At 38.3% G+C, this 20,469-nt stretch overlaps 4 protein-coding genes and 1 long non-coding RNA gene across 7 annotated transcripts in view; 1 reads left to right on the forward strand and 4 right to left on the reverse strand.

Annotated features, from left to right (window-relative positions):
• The window catches only part of LOC137094600 (uncharacterized), a 305,846-nt gene extending 295,760 nt beyond the window's left edge, over positions 1-10,086 (forward strand). The window contains exon 6 of one of the 2 annotated variants that reach the window (XR_010908687.1): positions 9,805-10,086. This is a non-coding gene — a long non-coding RNA (uncharacterized lncRNA). The remainder of the gene's footprint in view (positions 1-9,804) is intronic. The other variant, XR_010908686.1, reaches the window with a different exon arrangement.
• The window catches only part of hoxb3a (homeobox B3a), a 52,538-nt gene extending 38,265 nt beyond the window's left edge, over positions 1-14,273 (reverse strand). The window contains exon 1 of one of the 2 annotated variants that reach the window (XM_067460302.1): positions 13,825-14,273. The gene's annotated coding sequence lies outside the window, so the exon portion shown is untranslated. Of the gene's footprint in view, positions 1-585; positions 725-13,824 lie in introns of those variants that run through there. The other variant, XM_067460311.1, reaches the window with a different exon arrangement.
• hoxb5a (homeobox B5a) lies at positions 1,500-3,948 on the reverse strand. The gene is made up of 2 exons (XM_067428840.1): positions 3,257-3,948; positions 1,500-2,613 (listed from the first exon to the last, which is right to left on the reverse strand). Exons 1-2 carry the CDS (start codon positions 3,834-3,836, stop codon positions 2,366-2,368), a joined length of 828 nt encoding a protein of 275 aa, XP_067284941.1. The 5' UTR covers positions 3,837-3,948; the 3' UTR covers positions 1,500-2,365.
• Positions 5,997-8,133, reverse strand: hoxb6a (homeobox B6a). The gene is made up of 2 exons (XM_067428841.1): positions 7,632-8,133; positions 5,997-6,568 (listed from the first exon to the last, which is right to left on the reverse strand). The coding sequence occupies exons 1-2, from the start codon at positions 8,059-8,061 to the stop codon at positions 6,312-6,314; spliced, it is 687 nt and encodes a 228-aa protein (XP_067284942.1). The 5' UTR covers positions 8,062-8,133; the 3' UTR covers positions 5,997-6,311.
• Positions 14,274-16,249: 1,976 nt separating the features above from the next.
• On the reverse strand, positions 16,250-20,469 carry hoxb7a (homeobox B7a). The gene is made up of 2 exons (XM_067428842.1): positions 19,957-20,469; positions 16,250-16,971 (listed from the first exon to the last, which is right to left on the reverse strand). The coding sequence occupies exons 1-2, from the start codon at positions 20,378-20,380 to the stop codon at positions 16,715-16,717; spliced, it is 681 nt and encodes a 226-aa protein (XP_067284943.1). The 5' UTR covers positions 20,381-20,469; the 3' UTR covers positions 16,250-16,714.

Genomic DNA, 20,469 nt, shown 5'->3' on the forward strand with positions numbered 1-20,469 from the left:
GTGTGTGTGTGTGTGTGTGTGTGTGTGTGTGTGTGTGTGTGTGTGTGTGAGAGAGAGAGAGAGAGAGAGAGAGAGAGAGAGAGAGAGATCCAAGGAGCTGGTTTTCACCTATTTTATAAATATGATTCATCCTAATGTGCACTTACCCCCCCAAACAATCATCACAATTCAAGACTTTCAGGGAAAGGAAAAGTACACGTAAAAATGTTAATTAAAACTTAATTCCACTATTTACATGTATATATGTGTACACACGCGCGCATGTACACACACACACACACACACACACACACACACACACACACACACACACACACACACACACACACATATATATATATATATATATATATATATATATATATATATATATATATAGCAACCAAAGTTAATTATGCTAATTCTATTAGTAATGCACTGGTATACATGACAGCCAACGCATATCGCAGATCTCATTTCTAGGACCTTTTCTTGCCCTCAGAGAAACAAAATGATTGACACGTATACTTGAGACGTACCCCTCCTCTCCTCCCCACATTTTCCTAGATCAAATCACCGGCCAATCCAGCCTTAAATTGAACTTACTTTGAATGTGCACGGTCCACTATCCATATTTCCGCCTCCAAATGAGTAGATCCGGAGAGACATTGCACTGACTAGACACTGGCACTGCAGTGGCCTACTGGTACGCTCTTCCTCTCACAACTGACCCTTTAGAATCCCCTCGAAGCAGTTAAACCGTCACTTGCATTCTAGAATGTGAAATATATAGTACATTGTCAACTCCCCAAAACCATAAAACTAACTTTATGGACCCCACGTGACTTTTGAGAGCCAGTAAGGGGTATCTGTCTGTGGCCTGGGCGATTTTTACGATCTAACTTCAAGATAAAACGCTCATCCGTTTGACATGTAAATGTCATAGCTACTTTTTGTATAGTTTGGACAAAGGGAAAAGCAAAATTACAAAAGGCAAGTGGCCGTTGGTACACTGCGGGGACCTCCAGCCGGCTCTCAAAACTTAGAGGTAGAGAAGAGTTTGACACGCAGGGTAAGTTTAAAGGCTCAGTGCTTGTTTACTAGGACGCCGAAATATAGGGGTAGCCTATATACATAGTAGAGCGTTTGTAAAGGATATAAACATTCTGTAAAATGTGTGTTTTAAATGTAGCTGTACTATAGAAACGTCTTACCTTTTGTATACGCTAGGCTTTGGTGAACATTTTCTCCTAATGTCTGTTTTCGCTTAATAGTAAGTGTGGTTTAGCATTTTGCTATTAGTATCCAAGTTGTGTGTGAACTGTCAATATAGAGTTCACGGATATGCATTGTTGCGTAGCGAAACGTTTCTCGGTAATTTTAAGGACCTTACAGATATTTGAGTTTAAGAGAATATTATGATAGTGTAGTAGTCGATATACCTGTCAATCATTGACATGAATTAGTTGGTTTGATTCTGCGTAAATTGAAGAGATTTCAAGATGTGTATTAGATTTGAATATGAGGAACTTTATTTTTTACTCCAAGTTAAACTACAAACAAATACAAAAAGCTTTTTGGCAAAATGCTAACAGGCAGTTCAACATGACATTGCTTTTTTTCGTTTTCCACACATTTGCCGTTCATTCTGCCTTCTACAAATAGCCAACTGATCACAATAAAAATGTTCAATATGTACATCCTTTTTGGAACATAAACATGATCCAGTAATATACAATTACATATTTGGAATACAACTATACACACGTATGAACGGGTACAAGAATCTAGTGAGGACTATTTACAAATTTCCTTTTTTTTCTCTCAAAAATATTAGAAGAGTTTGAACACATGACAAATCGAATGTGATTATTTAGACAATGATTAAACAGAGGACCATGAAACATACAGAGGCTTCTGCTAAATTTACTGCAGTCACCACTAAACTAGAGCTTCACTTCATACAAGGGCAGATTCGTTTCTAAGCTGTAAACTTAAAAGGTATACACGTATAGGTAAATAAGTTATAACATTTAAGAGCTCACATGCTAACTCTCAAGAAAGCATTAACATAGCACTTTACACATAAACAATATTCATAACAAGAACATCAGGCGGTATATTGAGAGCTTCTTTCCCCTTCAGTTTTATTTACTTGCCAAAATTATAGTCACCATAGTATTAAAAGAACAACATATGAACACTAATTTTCGCTTCATTATAGCAGTACCACAGTAGAATTTTAAAATGCCTAAAACATCCATAACATGCCAAAAAGGTGCCGCGATGTACAGTACTTTGTAAGTAATGTTTTGAGACCTATTTTTCCATCTCGTTTTCCTCGTAATTTTCTTTTGCACACCACGTAGTAGGACTTGGGATACAACTATGGTTGGAAAGCGCTACCTGCGGTAGCCAGACTCATACTCTTCAGTTTATTGTCCTTTTTCCATTTCATCCGTCGGTTTTGGAACCATATCTTAATTTGACGCTCAGAGAGGCACAGAGCGTGGGCTATCTCTATCCTCCTCCTTCGGGTGAGGTATCTATTGAAATGGAACTCTTTTTCCAGCTCTAGCGTCTGATAGCGGGTATATGCAGTTCGGGCCCTTTTGCCGTCTGGTCCAGTCATATCTGAATAATGTGGACAAAACGCAAAGGGGAATAAAGATTAGCGAAAATTGACCTGCACATCATTTTAACAACAGTTTCCAACAACTTTTTGCTACAGATAGCTACACATGAGTGACACGATTTACAATTGAATGCGTACAGGGAAATCACCAAATGGTACAGTGCACAGCGCCTCACTTTTGGCTCATGGCGTTTGTTTTTGTTTCGTTTTACTAGCTACTTAAAACCTCAATCTTTTACAGATCTAATACAGCCTCAGATATTCGCAGTTATTATATAATCACTTTTTTCCCGCTGCTTGTTTAGCCATCCCACTGTCATCGCATTTCACCCCGTGTTATTTCTCTCCGTTTTATTAGCGGTTCTCCAGCACTAAACTAATCACATTCCCACACACCATAAAGCTGAACTTTTTTTTTACTGAAACAACAACTTGTAAACCTTCCTGCCTTGCTGCCCTCTCTTCCACCCCGCTCCCATTCTCTCCTCTACAGTTTGCGAGGCTCCACACTTGATAGATTTATGGCACTTTCACGGAAATCTAAAATAAAGACTTACTGACGCCACACTGAATTAAAATCAGAGCAGAACACAATACGCATTTGCTGACAAACAAAAAGACGTAAACATAATACATGTGTACCATGGCTAATATGTAGTTTCCTCATCCAAGGGAATATTTGGGGAGCTTGGCCATCGGACGTCGCCGAGGTAGTGGAGGTTGCCGTGCTCTCTTGCTTCTGTTGTGTCCGAGGTGCAGAGTTGTTCGCTCTGTGAGACGCCTCCTCGGTCTCAGAAGAAACGCTGGCTTCGTCGATTTCTGTGAAATGTGTGTTGTTGGTGAGATTATTACCCGCAGTGGTGTTGCTTTGGTCGGAAGGGGGCGAAGAGCCTTTGGGTCCAAGGCTTTCGCTGTTGGAACAAGGCAGCGGCTCCGGAGACGCGAGCGAGCAGCTTGACGGCTGCCGGAATCGCGTCTCCGGGGCTGGAGACTGGAAGACCCGGGAGTTGTCCCCAACCGCCCCAAAGTGGCCAGTGCTGGTTGAACGATTGACGCTTAGGTCCATTCCATTGTAGTTGTAGCCGTAAGAGCCTGAATGCATGGTGCCGGAGTCCCTGTACGAGGCGTTCATAGCGCTGCTGCTAGTTCCATAATTTAGTAACTGATAGTCAGGGCCATTTGGGTAGCGCCCTGAGAACGAGTTTACAAAGTAAGAGCTCATTTAGGTTGTTTTAGAGGGCTTGATTTGTAGATCTTGGTCGTTATAACGCTGTGCTTCACGATTTATGATGTATTAATGAATTATAGCAATGCACTGTACTTCGTTTTTGCTATGTATGCGGCCAAATATGGGGGTGGGGGTGCGTTTGAGAATCACGTGCTTTTGTTGACCAGTCGTAAATTCTCACTGATGACTTCAAGAGGTAATTCATGCTCTATGGTTACAAATGATGACGAGACGGGGAGTCGTTAGACTCGAGTCAACGTGTACCTCCCTTTGCAGGGATTTGCTGCAAGTGAGCGGACAGCGTCACCTACTGGGAATGAAATGTATTGCAGGTTGGGAAGATATTTTGAGCGCTCAACGCTACTAAGTTCTCTTTTAAATGGGAATAAAAGGGATTTTCGTTGTAGTTTCTTTTGATATTAATGAAGTTTAGCGTAGTTATTGGCCCTATACCCATACAAAAAATGTCCAGTTTCTATAATCCGTAGGCTACTCGATATGTAAATATTAATGTAGGCCTAAAGGTTTATATCATGGATAATATTTATAGCCTATATATACAAAATTATTAAAACATAACAATTTTGTACACACACACACACACACACACACACACACACACACACACACACACACACACACACACACACACACACACACACATATATATATATAAAATTCTTTTTCAAGAATAGCCTATATATTTTAGTTGCCTATGGTGTAAAACCAAAAAAACAACCATACGGCCACTCTGGTGGTGATTAAAAGTAGCCTATCATAATAATAGTTAACAAAATTAAGCACTGATTATAACATTAATTACGAATATAGCTATAATATACAATAATGAATATATAAAAATGTAAACAAATTGCTAAATTCCTGTGAATCATGTCGTTGGTCTTACCGCAGATGTATTTTTTCAAGCCTAAGCAGCGATCTGACTTTTTAGTAGACGTGTTCCAAAGATGAGTTCCTGTTCGCACACTGTATGGACAACATAAGGAATGCGAGATCGTGATTTATGTTCCAAGATGATATATGGTTTGTTGACAAAATGCCAATTGCTGCTTCATGTATGTGCATGATGTGAAACTGTGCTAAACTTCCATAGACGCTTGGTTATGTTAAAGCCGGGAAAATACCGCTGAAATCCCTCAGAACTCTTTTATTTTAGCAGTATTTAATTCCCGGAAAAAAGCAGAATTTGACGTGTAACAGTTTTACAACATTTTAGCCTATAAGAAGCGTGAAGTTCATTAACTGTGCTCTGTGAACACATTCATGTATAGAGGCATTTATACATTTGATTTATTTTTTCTATTATGTAAATTATGTGACTTAGCATACTTGGGTTGAATTTTGTTGACACAATTAGAAACCTCCACTTAAGTAATTTGGGTTATTGTCGCTTAGCCCTCCAGGCTGTAGAATCTCTCAGGGTGAGTGACCAGCGCGCACAGGTCAGCTTTCTCTTTGGGTTATCTATTAAAACCTGCTGAACCCTTTCACCTCTCACTTTGTAGGACGTATTTTGGAACCAAGTGGGCAACGTTCGGCCTTAAAAAGCGAAACCAAATCCCTAACTAAAGAGTTTTGGGTCTTTGTAGGCTACCTGTTCGTGAAATCAGAAAAAAACACGTGACCACTGTTTGTACTAAAATATCAAATGCACAATAATAAATGTAACATATATTTACATATAGCCTATCCCCGCAGGTACTGAAATGTCATATTATTTACGCACCAATATTCATGTTTATTACGTTGCCCCATTGCCCTATAGACTAAAGTTTCAGTAAAGATTGTTTCTTTACATCATTTATGGATCAACCGGGAATTTATGAACTAGTTTTCCTGACAAAAATAAAAAGAATACAGGAAAAACATTCAGGTGTTATACCGCAATGAAGATCCGTCACCAACTTCATATAATCGGCCGTCATCAGATATAGCATGACATGCGGAATTTCGTTTGTTTTATTCAACGACAAACAAAAAACACTATTTTGACTATTGTTGACTGCTGTGTCCCTATGTTTTTTTCTAGAAAATCTAGCTGCTTCAGTCCTTTTTTACCCACTCAATAAATTATGCAATGTGTCTGACAATTTAATTTATACGAATAAATGAAAGATAGCAAAAAAGTTTTCCGTACAATGGGAATTTATTTTCATTTTTTTACACAGCTTAAATATAAACACGAATATGACACAAATTTCAAATAGCTTCGTTCAACATGGACATTTCAGTCATAAGAGTAAATCTAAATTGGATAAGAGCGCACAAAACCACATGGGTTAACGTCATGTAAAAAAAGGAAAGAAATCACAAAAGAAATTACATTGAGTTAACAGGAATGCTACAGTTGCTAACATGATGGAAAGTCTTCATTTGTGTTATCATGGTGTCTGGTGCCCTCTATGCCATAGGTTTCTTTTGGTGGGGAGAAGTGTATTGTTTTAAGTTTCATTCTGTCCTCTTCTCCTCCTCCTCTTCGCCACTGGTTTGTGAACAGTTGATCAATTTGTTCTCTTTTTTCCATTTCATTCGCCGGTTTTGGAACCAGATCTTTATCTGACGTTCTGTCAGGCACAGTGCGTGCGCAATCTCAATGCGGCGTCTTCGGGTCAGATACCTGTTAAAGTGAAACTCTTTCTCCAATTCTAACGTCTGGTAGCGAGTGTACGTCTGACGACCCCTTCGGCCAGCGTTACCGAAGGTCCCTGTCCATGGGATAAAAGAGAAAAGTCAAACATTAACACAGAGAGCGTGTTTTTACAATGATAAATGCGTCCGGAGAAAACAGCTCGAGGGTGACATAATGACAAGAAACTCTCAAGTCAGTGCGATATGTATGCACCTAAATTACAGTCGACAACATATCACATTTTTGCTGTCCTGCATTTTTATCACATTTTAATCGGTTTATTTTTAGTTATTTAATCCTCATTTAAACATATGTGCAGACAAATTAAGAGGTCTAAACTGTTTTGTTGCGATGAGGAAGCTGAGGAAATGTAATTGTCCTTAATTTCGTGACAGACATATACAAAAGATACCGGTCTATCTGTGTGCTTTATTATCTGAACATATATGCATCGCGTCCAGTAATAGTTTGAGCAATTGTCAAAGTTGCGTTTGTGACTGTAACGATACGTGTACAAAGATGTCCGTATAGATGTTCATGCTGCTGAGCTTTAAATGTGTAACTACTGTAAACGGACAGGGCTAGTAATAGGCAGCGAATAAATTCAAGTTACAGAAATTGCACTGAGTAACCTATCCAGCTTCTATTGTTCCTTGTAGTTTCTCTCTATTTCAAGAACTAGCCTATACTGAATAGTCAAATCCTAATATCTTTCGTGTTTTATAGCCTACTTTCATTCACTTGCCATTGTATCGCAAGAAGGCTCAAACAGCAACGGATGTGTCAAAAACAACAACAAGGATGATTTTGTAATAAGGCGCGGTGATTCAGCAGCTCTTCTGTTTAGAATTACACGCTTCTCTTGTGATTTAAATTATATGAGCCTTGCGGCGAACATAGCATATTTCCAAATGTCCTCCCTCAAAAACTAGTAGGCTACAGTACACATGAGAGATTTCACAGAACTTTACAGGAGTGGCTTTGCTTTCAGTATGACACTATGGTGGAGACGAGCGTATTTGCACTGTATTGAGCTTCCGGCATTGTACAGTGAAGCTGTAAGTCACGAATAGCACGCTCTTGCTCCGTCTTTATTAGCGGGGGGGAAATAAAGGGTAAAAAAGACAACATGAACTCACCATTACACGAGTTCATCCGTTGCATCCAAGGATAAACCGGCGCTGACGGCTTCTGTTCGTCGGCCTCAGGGTAGATGCTTTTCCCCGTCGATCCCGTGCAGTCTGTCTTGCGATGATCCTGACTGAGCACGAACGAGTGTTCCTCTATGCTGGCGAGAGCGCAGGCAGGGTCCTTTTCCCTGTAGAAGCTTGCTGTCGCATAATCGCAGGGACCGGCGGCGGTTGCCCTGCCGTAGGCACCGTTCGCTTGTTGGTAAAAGGAGGATGGGTACGCCTTCTCTTGGACACTGGAACCTCCATAAGCTGCACCGGGATAGTGTCGTAAAGGGTCTGTGTATCCGGAGGAATATAACGGTATCTGTCCCAAGAACGACTCCTGTCCTCCAGGCAGAGTCACTGGGAAAGTTGAGTTTACAAAATAGGAACTCATTGGGAGGGTACAGCTCTTTTGCGTGGTTTATGATTTGTTGTGTTTTATAGTCCAAGTGGTTTAGCTATTAGTAGTTTATCGGAGATTGGGTTTTAGGTGTGGGGGGGGTGGGGGGTGTTCTGGGTGGCTATGTGCCAGTGCGGGACAGAGGGAAACCGTACCATCTGACCAGCCGCTGACCAATAGCGAGCGGACGTGCCTGCAAAATAGCACCCTTGAGGGGGGCTGTGATTGCACGCGCCGGGGGACCCCGGAGCAGAGAGCTAGCTTTTTTTAATCCCTTCTCCCTTTCCGTTCCTTCCAATGAGATTGCACAATACGTATCACATAGGAATTTTAAAACGCTAAATTGAATACATCGACACTTTGTGCTCCCACATACAGTCGGTTTTTGGTCCTATCATACCACTGGAGAGTAAAGTGTCAACATAGGCTACAAGCCCGGAGCCGATTTTCCAAACACACATTATTCCGTACAACGTTTGATAATTGTTCATCCTTCCTTCTATATTTCAAATAGGTAATTTGCTAGGTCTTATCGCACAAGTAGGTCACAATAGATAAAATGACATATTGATGATCTCGGCTTCAACGCTTTTTTCATCGCTGTAATTTCATAGTGATTTATAAATGGCAAACGATGTGTTAAAAAAAACCAAGCCTATATATAAACAGTGCAAAGTAAATGAGACTGAACAAGTATTTAACAAAATCCAGTAGGTTGTTGATATGTTGTTGTAGTCCTATATTCAACTGTTTAGTGATAAATATAAATAGCCTAATATTAATTTTGACACATAATGACAGTACCAATATAAGCTACTGTATGTGTGAATTTAAGAGGCACGTGCTATATATATATATATATATATATATATATATATATATATATATATATATATATATATATAGATAGATAGATAGATAGATAGATAGATAGATAGATAGATAGATAGATAGATAGATAGATAGATAGATAGATAGATAGATAGATAGATAGATAGATAGATAGATAGATAGATAGATAGATAGATAGATAGATAGATAGGGTAGATAGATAGATAGATAGATAGATAGATAGATAGATAGATAGATAGATAGATAGATAGATAGATAGATAGATAGATAGATAGAACGTGTGTGTGTGTGTGTGTGTGTGTGTGTGTGTGTGTATAACCTATAGTTAAATGTATTTTTATACGCATACATTTTACAGCATTGCAAATTAAGTGTTTCCTTTTTGCTTGCCAGCAAATAACTGAACAGTGTTTTAGCTTTTGGTCAGTGTTATACTGGTCGAGCGTGCGTGTGTTTTTAATTAACCAAAAGTACAGTTATGGTGGCCGGGTATCCTGTCGCTATACGACCAATACACCATTTGCGGCACAACAAGTGGATATTTTTAAAGGTGGCGCACTGGGGGTTGCGTGCATTTTTACTTTCATTTCAGTTTCCTTTGACTAGGATGCTGCGTTTCCTTTCGCATTGCATAGTTTTCTGCGAACGGAAAGCATCTATTGTGTTTCCATTTGTAGAAATGAGCAAGGGGGAGAAGGGCCCGGTCAGCGTTTGTTAATTATTAATGAGCAATAACTGCCATTACACGTTCTATAAATTCTTAACCAAGACATCTGGAGTTTGTGCTAGGCATTTAATTGTAACTCAAAATACAAGCACGAAGCGTCTTTTCTTAAAAGCTCGCGCTTTATTGATAACTTCATTATTCCTTTTCTCTTTTTACAGGTATTTCTTCCTCGTCTTCGAAGAACCACAGCAGCCGGCGAGACAACTGGATTGCAGTGGACTAACAGACAGTTAACTTTCTTGCGGAAGTCACTTATTTAGTGATAAGGAGTAAAAGTGAATAATTTCACACCCATTTGGACGTGGAGTGACCTGTTATGAACTTTTTGTCAAGTATGCTATTACGTTCTGTATTCCCCCGAGTGTGAAGCATATGTGAGTATGTCAAATGTGCATTATTGAACATTAATAAACATTATTAATACACGTATGTCTAACTTTTTTTAGTCTGTTTATATAGGCTTATGCATAGCCTAGTATATATGTGAAAACATTTATTGGTTTTATTTTCTTTCTTTTTTTAAAAGTTAATCCGTTGGTTTAAAACGCCGTAAAAATCGCACCTTTATATAAAGTATATATTTAAAATATCTATATATTCACTATTTTAAATGCTGGTGTCAGACATTTGTTATAGCCTAAGCTACGAATTCTTAAAACTGAACATTTAACAAATGCCGTGTCTCCCTTCTGTACCTATAGTTTTTTTTTTTTTTTTTTTTGTCATAAATAATTAAAACGCTTTTAGGCTTCCTTTAAGTTTACTATAAGACTGTGTTTGACGCATTTATATAGGCTATGTTGTCTTCACACGCTTTATTTTATTTCAGAACATTATTATCACAATAATTATGCTCATTGTTTCTAAATACCGGGTGCTCAGTTAGAATTATTTCATTTTTTAAATATGCGTTGTTTGTATTTTGTTCGGACACTATTTAACAACAATATATCTGGTAAATCAAGTTTCGTTTAACAAATGCGCCTGCATTTTACTGTCATAAAGTCAGGGAGGGGGTTGATCCGCAAACTCTTGCCTTAAAGCCTGCTAGTTAATTTATGAATGCTCTTCTACCACATGCTAAAGTCAAAGCAACGCGCAATAACATGTCATTTAGATTTAAACGTGCGTGACTCTAAAAATCCGAGAAATACATTTTAGACAACACACTAAACAAATGGAGATCTCAATGTATTTATAAATTAGTAAATCAAACACAAGTGGCTTAAAGAAAAACACCCCGTTCTTTATGTATTTCGTATCAGATTTCACTAACATCATAAACCTAAGGGATAAAAGCCTTATTGATTTTCAGAAGCTTTGTCAGCCACCCATAACAAGGGATTTCTGAATTTGTGGATGGTAATGGTGCATACGGTTATGCGTTTTCAGCAACAACAAATATGATTCTTTTTAGGTTGCTCAAAGAATAAAACTTATTTGATTTTAAACTACGTTAAATTTATAAATGTATACGTTAACAATAATCAACAAACTGTAATTATTAATAGCATACACTGAAGTTATATGCCACAGCTATGCAAATAAAATAAATGATTGTATACTCTTTGACATTATGGAAACTCAGTCTTGTGTCTGGAATTGCTTACAAATGATCATTACTTAAGGTGCAAAACAGTAAAGCGTGAAATATACACAAATACTTAGAGAAAACCCATATCACACATTCACTCTTTACGACATTAAACAGGAGTCATACAATATCCAACATCCAACCAATCCCTCCTCCTAACACTTTTCCTTCTCTCTCTCTCTCTCTCTTTCTCTCTCTCTCTCTCTCTCTCTCTCTCACACACACACACACACACATACACACACACACACACACACACACACACACACACACACACACACACACACACACACACACACACACATACTTTCCAGTTACTATGCCCACTAACAGTCCAAATAAACACTTATTGCTTGGAGTATGTACTTCCTAAGAGAGAACGCCAAAGAAATAAAAAAGGTCAGCATGACTTTAAAAACTGGCGAAGGATGTGGGTTTTGGCGAGGGCACACACAGCTCGTCTCGCACTTAGGGCTCGACGCACTTCATTCCCTGTACAATGGAATAACCTTGGAGTGGTCAAATGCTGATATTTTGGATAGATTACAAGAAGCAAGAAAGCAGAGATGAAGGAATATAAGCCCTTCGGGCCACAGTTTTTTTCCAGTGAGTGTATGTGTGCCACAAATCTCCCCCAAATGCAGACACTTCAAAGAGCAGCAAGAACAGCTAGGAGAATTTACAGCCCCTACATTCTTTTACGTTTCACTGCCACCGGGCCGAGAACCCCTCCCTGTCTTTCCTGTTATCTTCGGTTGCAGTGTGTGCTTTGCTGCATACAACATTTAAAGAGGTTTTTATTAATATTTAAAAGCTAAAACTCACATCTGTTGGTGAGTGGCAAATGCTGATGTGACTTGATAAAAGTGGAAGAAAAGATATTGCGCGCACACAGTCGCACAAGCACTCACACGGCAATAAACCGTGCTTTAGAAGAACACTAAAACACATTCTTACACTGCCATAAAACGTCACGTCACGCGCTGGAGTGCGCGCACACACACGCGCACATACACAATAGGCTACAGCAAACAAATGCGCACTGTAATAAATTCTCTCTCTCTCTCTCTCTCTCTCTCTCGCTCTCTCTCTCTCTCTCTCTCTCTCTCTCTCTCTCTCTCTCTCTCTCTCTCTCTCTCTCTCTCTCTCTCTCTCTCTCTCTCTCTCTCTCTCTCTCTCTCTCTCACACACACACACACACACATACATACCTAGTGCAATAAACACACCCTCTAAAGTATCCTGTGTTGGCGAAATTCAAGAATGAACACTAGATGGCGCCAGATATTGGGGAAATGGCTTGTGTGCTTGGATTTGTGTCAGCAGCTCTCAACAAGAGGCTGGTCAGATTTATGCACCTCAGAAGATGAATTTAAGAACATTGAAGGCACATATACGTTTTGCTATATAAAAGTACTAGATAGTTCGTTGTTCATTCAATCTGAGTATAGGAGAAATCATTCTCAGTGATGTGATTCCAACCAGATAGATAGATAGATAGATAGATAGATAGATAGATAGATAGATAGATAGATAGATAGATAGATAGATAGATAGATAGATAGATAGATAGATAGATAGATAGATAGATAGATAGATAGATAGATAGATAGATAGATAGATAGATAGATGTAGTTAATAAATATTACTCAGTATTTATATATTATTACACTGAAGCAACGACATCTTCAATTAAATTGTAACCGAATTAAGCATTTGAACAAATGAACAACGAAACTAAAGGAATGTGACAAAATAGCTGGACAAGATGGAGTGAATGAGGACCGAGAGAGGAAATATGTCAAATAGAGCCGCGAGGAGTCATTACGTCCCTCTCACAGCAGCCGGTAGAATAACCTGGAAGGTTTGTTCTTCTGATCTGGAAGTGAAAGGCGTCCTATCCAGAACAAGAGGAGACCCTTGGGTGTTTTGGGTATTTCGAACATATAATATCCTACATGTTTTACTTAACTTCATCTATGCAATAGAGGCCTTCATGTAGCCTATTATTATATAGATATATTTGTCTGTCGTTTTTTGTTCGTTTTTATGTGTGATTTAGGGCAGCATTAAAGCATTTTGCCCCATCTATATAACTTTTAATGCCGCACTGAATAAAGCATTTCACGTAAATTATTTTGGTGGCCTGTATAAAACTAAGATCCTATTGGCAAGACAACAGCTTCTTCAAACCTCGCCCTCTCGCCGCAGCCATGACTGCGCTCCATATCATAAATAGGTACAGTAATGCAGTGAAAAACCCCGAAACCCGCACATCTGAATCTCTGTAAATGCACACCATGCAATTGGACTTAATACTTTAGCGCTGACCAGAAAAAAAAGAACAAACACACAGACACACACACACACACATACACACACACATGGAAAGGCACCAAAACGCGTATTCCGCTCCACCCAAGATGGAAATGAATAATTGGATTTAGATAAGGTGTTTACTTCTAAGCTGTTGTGCACGCGCGGCTTATTAGTAGTAGGCTACATCCATCAGTGCACATGATTAGGCTTGCTCGAGCTCTTACCTCAGAGAAACGAAGCGGTTGCGAGACAATGACAGCCTTACCTTTGTTGATAATTCGTCACCCAGCACCAGGACAGAGAGGCGCAAACCTCTCGCCGTAGCTCGCGCTCGGTAAGTCCTGTTGCTCTTCTTGGTCCCGCCATTAGAGCGAAGCAGTTAAAAAATAACAGCGGCACCACAGCTTCCATCCGTTTAACCCGCTTTAGTCAACAGGAGTCAGACCCCCGTAAGAAAAATTAGATGAGACCCTACTGCGTGTCCAGATCTCAATAAGACTCCATCGCAGTGGTTATCCCAATCACAGGCGGCCACATTAGCATAGCAGAGGAGAGGAGGCTGTTCTCTCCCTGATCCATTTGAGAACATCAGCCTGAACAATGCTCTCCGACTGTATAGATTTTCATTGTTGGCCAAAATATACTATAAAAAAGAGCAAGAACCTTTAAGGAGCACAGTGAAGCTACATTAAGTGCCGCGGCCAAAAGAATGCTGCAATATAACCACTTGGGAAATCATAAAAAGTTCATGTTCACGGTTACTCGTCCACATGACCATCCTCGGCCAATCCCAGGACCCAGGCACTCATAAAGTTCTATCACAAAGTTGTAAATTTTCATAAAACAACAAGGAATTTATTGCATTTCTTCATGACTGTTTTAACAGCAGTAGCTCTGCCGTCGCCATCTTTTCCCTATATAATCGCAAGGAAAATCTCATATTTTTCGTGCTTGTTTCCATGCACTGCTTTACTTAGCTATCTTAAAAAGTCGAATGTAAGATAGCAGGCTTGAACGTGTTATTTGTGTTTTTGAAGCCGAAATATAACACCAACGCGGCTTTATATTTTTGTCATATAATTAAGGCAATTCGCAGGGATGAGCTTTATCATCAAATTAAGACACCTAAAACAATGTCACAAATGAAGGGAGATCAAAGTTACAACAGTGATGTTATAGGTTTACGGTGCTATAAACTGGTTACTGACTAAGTCAAATTAATTTTAATAAGATTGGATATAGCTAGTGTCTAATTGCAAAGAGGATGTTTGCTCTTTATTTTGTAATATGCCCTAGCGATTACGGTCAAAGCACAGGTATAATATCTTATAGCTACAGTAATATGAAATAAGAAAAAAAGAATAAGCCGATTAATATAATTATTTTAATACCTATTTATTTAAGATATATAAAAAATAAAAATAAAAATAAAAAGACTTCTCGATGGCATACCGTACACGAAGGCCTATCTGGTTATATTTAAAACATTTTTAAAAAATCAGAATGAAAGATTTAGGGCAAAAACATTTGTCACGTTATGGTAATAGTGACTACACTGTATTAGACTACAATACAGCCTACACTGCACTAAACTACATATAGCCTACACGAACATTTCGCAATGCGTCAAAAAGTAGATTAGAATCCAAGTTTGGAGATTGCTTATATTAAAACAAGCAAATAAAAATATGGATCATTTACAGTGTTAACATTTTGTCTAAATCGGAAAAGGTATTGTCCCTAAAACACTAACTGCTGCTACCAGATCTGAAGCCAGTAAAGACCGGCCGTTTTCCCATTCTACAGATTTTTTGTCCCTTTTATGGCGTTTCCGGCTTTTTATTGATGCACTAAACACATTAGTTTACAACCCCATAATATAAACGCCTTCTTTTGGTCTCACACGACACAGAACCTGTCACTTCTCTAGGCTACAAGAACTCGGCTTGACCTGAGAAAAAAATTAAGTCACAATAAACAAAAACCATTGAACTGATGTTCACGAAGCAACGACAATGACGAATCAAAATAATATTGGGTCTATAGCCTAGATTAAGACAAACAATAAACTGGTCCTCATTTTTAAACTGCTTTGTGAGACAACTGATCATTACTGAATCTGCTACATTAAATACTAATTGTTAATTTATAGATATTAAAAGATTTTAAAAGCTTAATTTTTTTCCCAATTATATTATTTTGTCCACAACATAACAATTGTAATTCCCCAAAAATCTAAAGGATTTATAAAACCTGGCAAAACATTTAAGTAATAATAAATAAATAAAAACATATCAAAGATGTTTAACCTGGTAGTAAACAGCCATTATTAACTAATAAAGAACCACCGAGAAAGATAAGTTGCTTCTAAGATGATGATTATTATTATTATTATTATTATTATTATTATTATTATTATTATTATTATTATTATTATTGTTATTGTTATTATTATTATCAGTCACTACAGAGTGGCGGATTTCAGGGTCTTTTAAGGTACTGTTTTTTTTTTTTTTTTTTTTTAAACAGGGGTCTTTATAAAATATATAAATACTTGCTCGTGGTATTCACATTATCTCATGGTTCTTTGGCAACATTATTGTGATTTTAATCTGACAAGAAACGAAAAGCAAGTAAAGAATACAGAAAAGGAAAATGTAAACATCTGTAAATATAAAAAGGTAAACATCTTGTATTTGTACATCTCGTTTATTTTCACACTTATGAACAGAGGGAAATGCTGATACATACAAAAAGTAGCACATAGATATGCCTATAACATGAGTAGGCCTATCAAAATTAGAAATAAAAAACAAATTAGCTCCCTTCTGTTTCACAACGCATGTGACTAGGTCGAATTTAGGCACGAATATGCATGTCACAAATATATGATATAGTATTATCAACACTAGTATTAAGCCTATCTATATAGATAATTTAGGCTACAATACAGTGAGTATCACATATTAAAATGCTTTTAAAATGACTTGTAATACGCGTCTAAGACATTAACTCCTCTAACACAAAGTTACTTGGGTAAACGACATTGACACTTTGCCCACAGTATTCTAAGTAGGATCTTTTTTTCAATCCTGAATTAAAGCAGGTCGAATCGTTAGTAAATAGCATAGTCTATTTGTATGCCACTTGCGTTGCTACTCATCTTCCTCTTCCTCGTCGACCCCGATTTGGTCAGCAGCAGGAGAGCTGCGGCCCGTTGATTTGTTCTCTTTCTTCCATTTCATCCTTCTGTTTTGAAACCAGATTTTAATCTGGCGTTCTGTCAAGCACAGGGCGTGTGCAATCTCTATACGACGCCGTCGTGAAAGGTAGCGGTTGAAGTGGAATTCTTTCTCCAACTCTAATGTTTGATAGCGGGAATATGTCTGACGGCCTCTTTTCCGGTCCGCACCTGTGGGAACGGAAGGAGGATCAGAAAGCACAACAAACATTAAAATGTGTTTACCAAAAACACTATTAACGAAGAAAAATTAATTAAAATCATTAAGAAATATTCAAATCTTTTTCGATGGTTTTAAAAAAAAGGCCTTTGTTAATCCGGTTTGGTCTGAATGAAAACGAAATAACCAATAATTCGCTACATATGACATATAGTTATCGAAAAAACACCCAGATTTAAGCCCAGATAAAAAGGGAATACTGCAGCGTGTGGATGTAAAACAACAGATTCGACATATTCAAGTATTTTTAGTATTAGCACTATATGGTAAAAAAGAGGCTTCAACACACATGCTGCTTGATTCTTGTATAGGTGTGTTATTATCTTCCCATAACAAAGCGGCCGGTGATTATGCATACACAGTTTCTGCTATTGAGATTAGTGATTGTAAATAAGTAGGCTAGATGCGTCTTATTATCCTTTTTTCTGCACAGGAAAAATTAGTTAAATTAAATACTGAGATTTAAAAAGTAGGCTAGTCATCAAACGTGGCTTGAAGGCTTATAAATTAGCCTATATTTTGCATGTTTATTCCTCACACCGATGTCAAATAAACTATAGCCTAGTAAATAATAATAATAATAATCAGAAGAAGAAGAAGAAGAAGAAGAAGAAGAAGAAGAAGAAGAATTAACAAACACATAGGCCTATGCAAATTAACCATGCGTTTTAACTGATACATGCAGACAACTTTGCGTATCAAAACTTAAATTTGAAAGGTAAAAATACATCTTAAATATAAAAGTGGAATGTAATTAAAAAGCAAAATGAAAGTACACAAATACCCCTCTGCTGTATTTTCTTCTCTGGCGTGCATACTCCCGTGTCTATAATGGAGCCCTGCCGTTCAGACTTCCTTCTAAACATGATCAAAGTCAACAACATGATCTAGTTCCTTACACATATATGCGCTGAAGTGTTCGTATATCCATTTAGATAAAGAAGCCATCTACGTAAAGTATCCATATTTTAGCTGTACGTTTAGAGAGAAGAAAAACTAACTAGACTTTCACAACCTTGCCTATTCACGGTCAGTGACTTTTTGCTGTCCCCGCGTTTCCGTTTCCAGCAGACTGTCGACAAATGGGTACTGCGTTGTGCTTTTTGAACTTTTTTTTTTTTATTGCACTCCTTGGTCGTTTGTATCTTTACTTCCGTGTTGCAACGCCGTGACACATCTTGTTGATAGTATGTCTTGCACAAAATGTGCAAAGGCATGAAGACTTTGGGTGAAAATCAGAAGGAATGAGAGTAGAGAGAAGGAAATATAATTATTGTATTAAAATCCAAGCAAATTATAGCACTATTTCATTCTTTAAGGGGTATGAACTCAGTATAGGCCTACATAAATTATGTCTGTTCTCGCAGAACGAAACGCTTTTACACGAGTTAAAACAAGGACGTGCATTGTGCTCGATCACTTTTCAGGGTCCCTGACTTACTTAGCTTCCCGGATGATAGACATGGAAATAGAATTTCATCTGCTCTGTGTGAATGTGTCTGTCTGTGAATAGTGAAAGAGAAATAAAGCGAGGGACAGAGACCATCTATGTGAAATATCAAACTAAAGCACGAAATCAACGGAAAAGGCAGCTGGCCCTAGTAAATAGTAAGACATAAAACCCTGTGGTTGGGGGTGCAAGACCCGACATATATGTATGATATGTTAAAATCTATAGGGGCAAAATTATTACTTTTTGTGATTATATGTCTTCATGCACTCGTGAATGTTTATTGTAGGGCCTGGTTTCTTTTCATGCAACCGGCTTTGGAGTATCAGATATATGGCCTTTATACAGCAGACATGGTAGTGGACTAATCTTTTTAAAAACAACAAATAAATGAATGAATAAAACTTTTAAAATATTTCTCTTAAATATTTTTAAAATCGAAATTTGATTTACAAAAGTGAAATAGCTTCTGGTATTATTCACAATTAAAATGATTTAAAATAATAAAAATACCTTAAAAAGTAATGTCTCTCTGTACTTAAACAGTAATAGATTATCTATAACCCATACGTTTTTCATAAAAATGACAATGGCATTTCACACTGACTGAGGACGAAAAGGTATGCACCATCGGCTGCAATGACTAGCTGCCAGTAAATGTCAACAACTTTGCTAATGAGGTATCTGTTTCAAAACTATTTATGTTGTTTTATTTTTACATGGGAGCTAACAAGAGAAGACGGGCCCTAAGTTGACAGTTGACTGATAGGAACGTCGGTGCTCGTGGGGAGTGTCTTGAGAGGCCGCAGAAAATCATTAAAAGAGAACTTGTCGACCTTCTTTCAAATGTGTCAGCCGAGACGCGTGGTGGTGGCTACGAGTGAAAAGTACTAGCCTACTACAAAACGCAGACGATTTGTTAAAAACCCTTGTTCAGCGAATAGTGGGGAACTAGATGCAGATCTCGAGTAGTATGTTTTGTGAAACTTCCAACACATTGCCGCGCGCAGACAGGCACATACATGTACAGCAGCACACACACACACGGTTAAATTACTTACAGTAATTTAAAACAAAGGCCCACCCAGCAGTAACATACCCTAGAAAAAAAAAGGCCCCGCCCTCTACATAAAAAATATAAGGATTTTTAATGCCAGTGATTGCAAACATATTAACTTAACGTTGGATTCATCTTCCTAACTAACTTAAAGGTGGATGCAACCATGATGACACAAAATCGGAGCAAAATCTTAGATATTTGTTAAAGCTAAACATAAATCGTCTAAACCTCTCATAACGTCCCCTCCCTTTTCCACAAAACGCGAAATACTACGTAATAGGATGTCTTGAATTATGGCGACTAATTAGTCATAAAAAGATCTGAAGAAAAGAACACTATTTGAAATGACTTGGTCGCTCCCCTTAACCTGTTTCCCTCCCCCTCAGGCACACCCCTGTCCTTAAGAAACATTCAGTTTTCACAGACCTGTGCTCCTCATCCACGGATAGATTCGGAGGTTGTTTTCGTTGTTTTGATGGTGGCCCCTCTGCTCTTCCTTACCACTGCTTTGCGCTTTACAGAGATCGCCAGCGCTCACCATGGGTAGATTCGGATGGTCAAACAGAGAGCTGTGCATGTTCAAAGAGACAGCTCCCAGCTCATACGCAGTGGGGTACATGCCTTGAGTCTGGCTGGAAAGACTAGCACCGTTAGTGTACATGCTCGACAGGGAGACAGAAGATGTGGAGGAGACCGGTGCACCGGTAGGAGCCGAGCCGTAGCCGCTGGCCCGTTGCGAACTGCACGAAAAGGCGCAAGAAGTTTGCTCGGGAAACACGCCACTAGAGAAGACTGAACTCGCCACTTGGTATTTGGAAAACAACGCGTTCGCGTAATACAATGAACTCATAATTTGAGAAGTGATTTATATGCCAAGAAGTTTTAGTGTCGGTTTTACGAGGTCCAGTGATATATTACAGAATTACAGTCTAGATTTAC

Source organism: Pseudorasbora parva, chromosome 2 (assembly GCF_024679245.1).
Source record: "Pseudorasbora parva isolate DD20220531a chromosome 2, ASM2467924v1, whole genome shotgun sequence".
Lineage (NCBI taxonomy): Eukaryota > Metazoa > Chordata > Actinopteri > Cypriniformes > Gobionidae > Pseudorasbora > Pseudorasbora parva.

Coding starts and splice junctions, on each gene's coding strand:
- hoxb5a (XM_067428840.1), bottom strand. CDS start 3,836: ATGAGCTCTTACTTTGTAAACTCGTTCTCAGGGCGCTACCCAAATGGC. Junction 2,614..3,256: donor GAAACTACATATTAGCCATG/GTACACATGTAT, acceptor CACATTATTCAG/ATATGACTGGACCAGACGGC.
- hoxb6a (XM_067428841.1), bottom strand. CDS start 8,061: ATGAGTTCCTATTTTGTAAACTCAACTTTCCCAGTGACTCTGCCTGGA. Junction 6,569..7,631: donor ACGGATGAACTCGTGTAATG/GTGAGTTCATGT, acceptor TCCCATGGACAG/GGACCTTCGGTAACGCTGGC.
- hoxb7a (XM_067428842.1), bottom strand. CDS start 20,380: ATGAGTTCATTGTATTACGCGAACGCGTTGTTTTCCAAATACCAAGTG. Junction 16,972..19,956: donor TCCGTGGATGAGGAGCACAG/GTCTGTGAAAAC, acceptor CCGTTCCCACAG/GTGCGGACCGGAAAAGAGGC.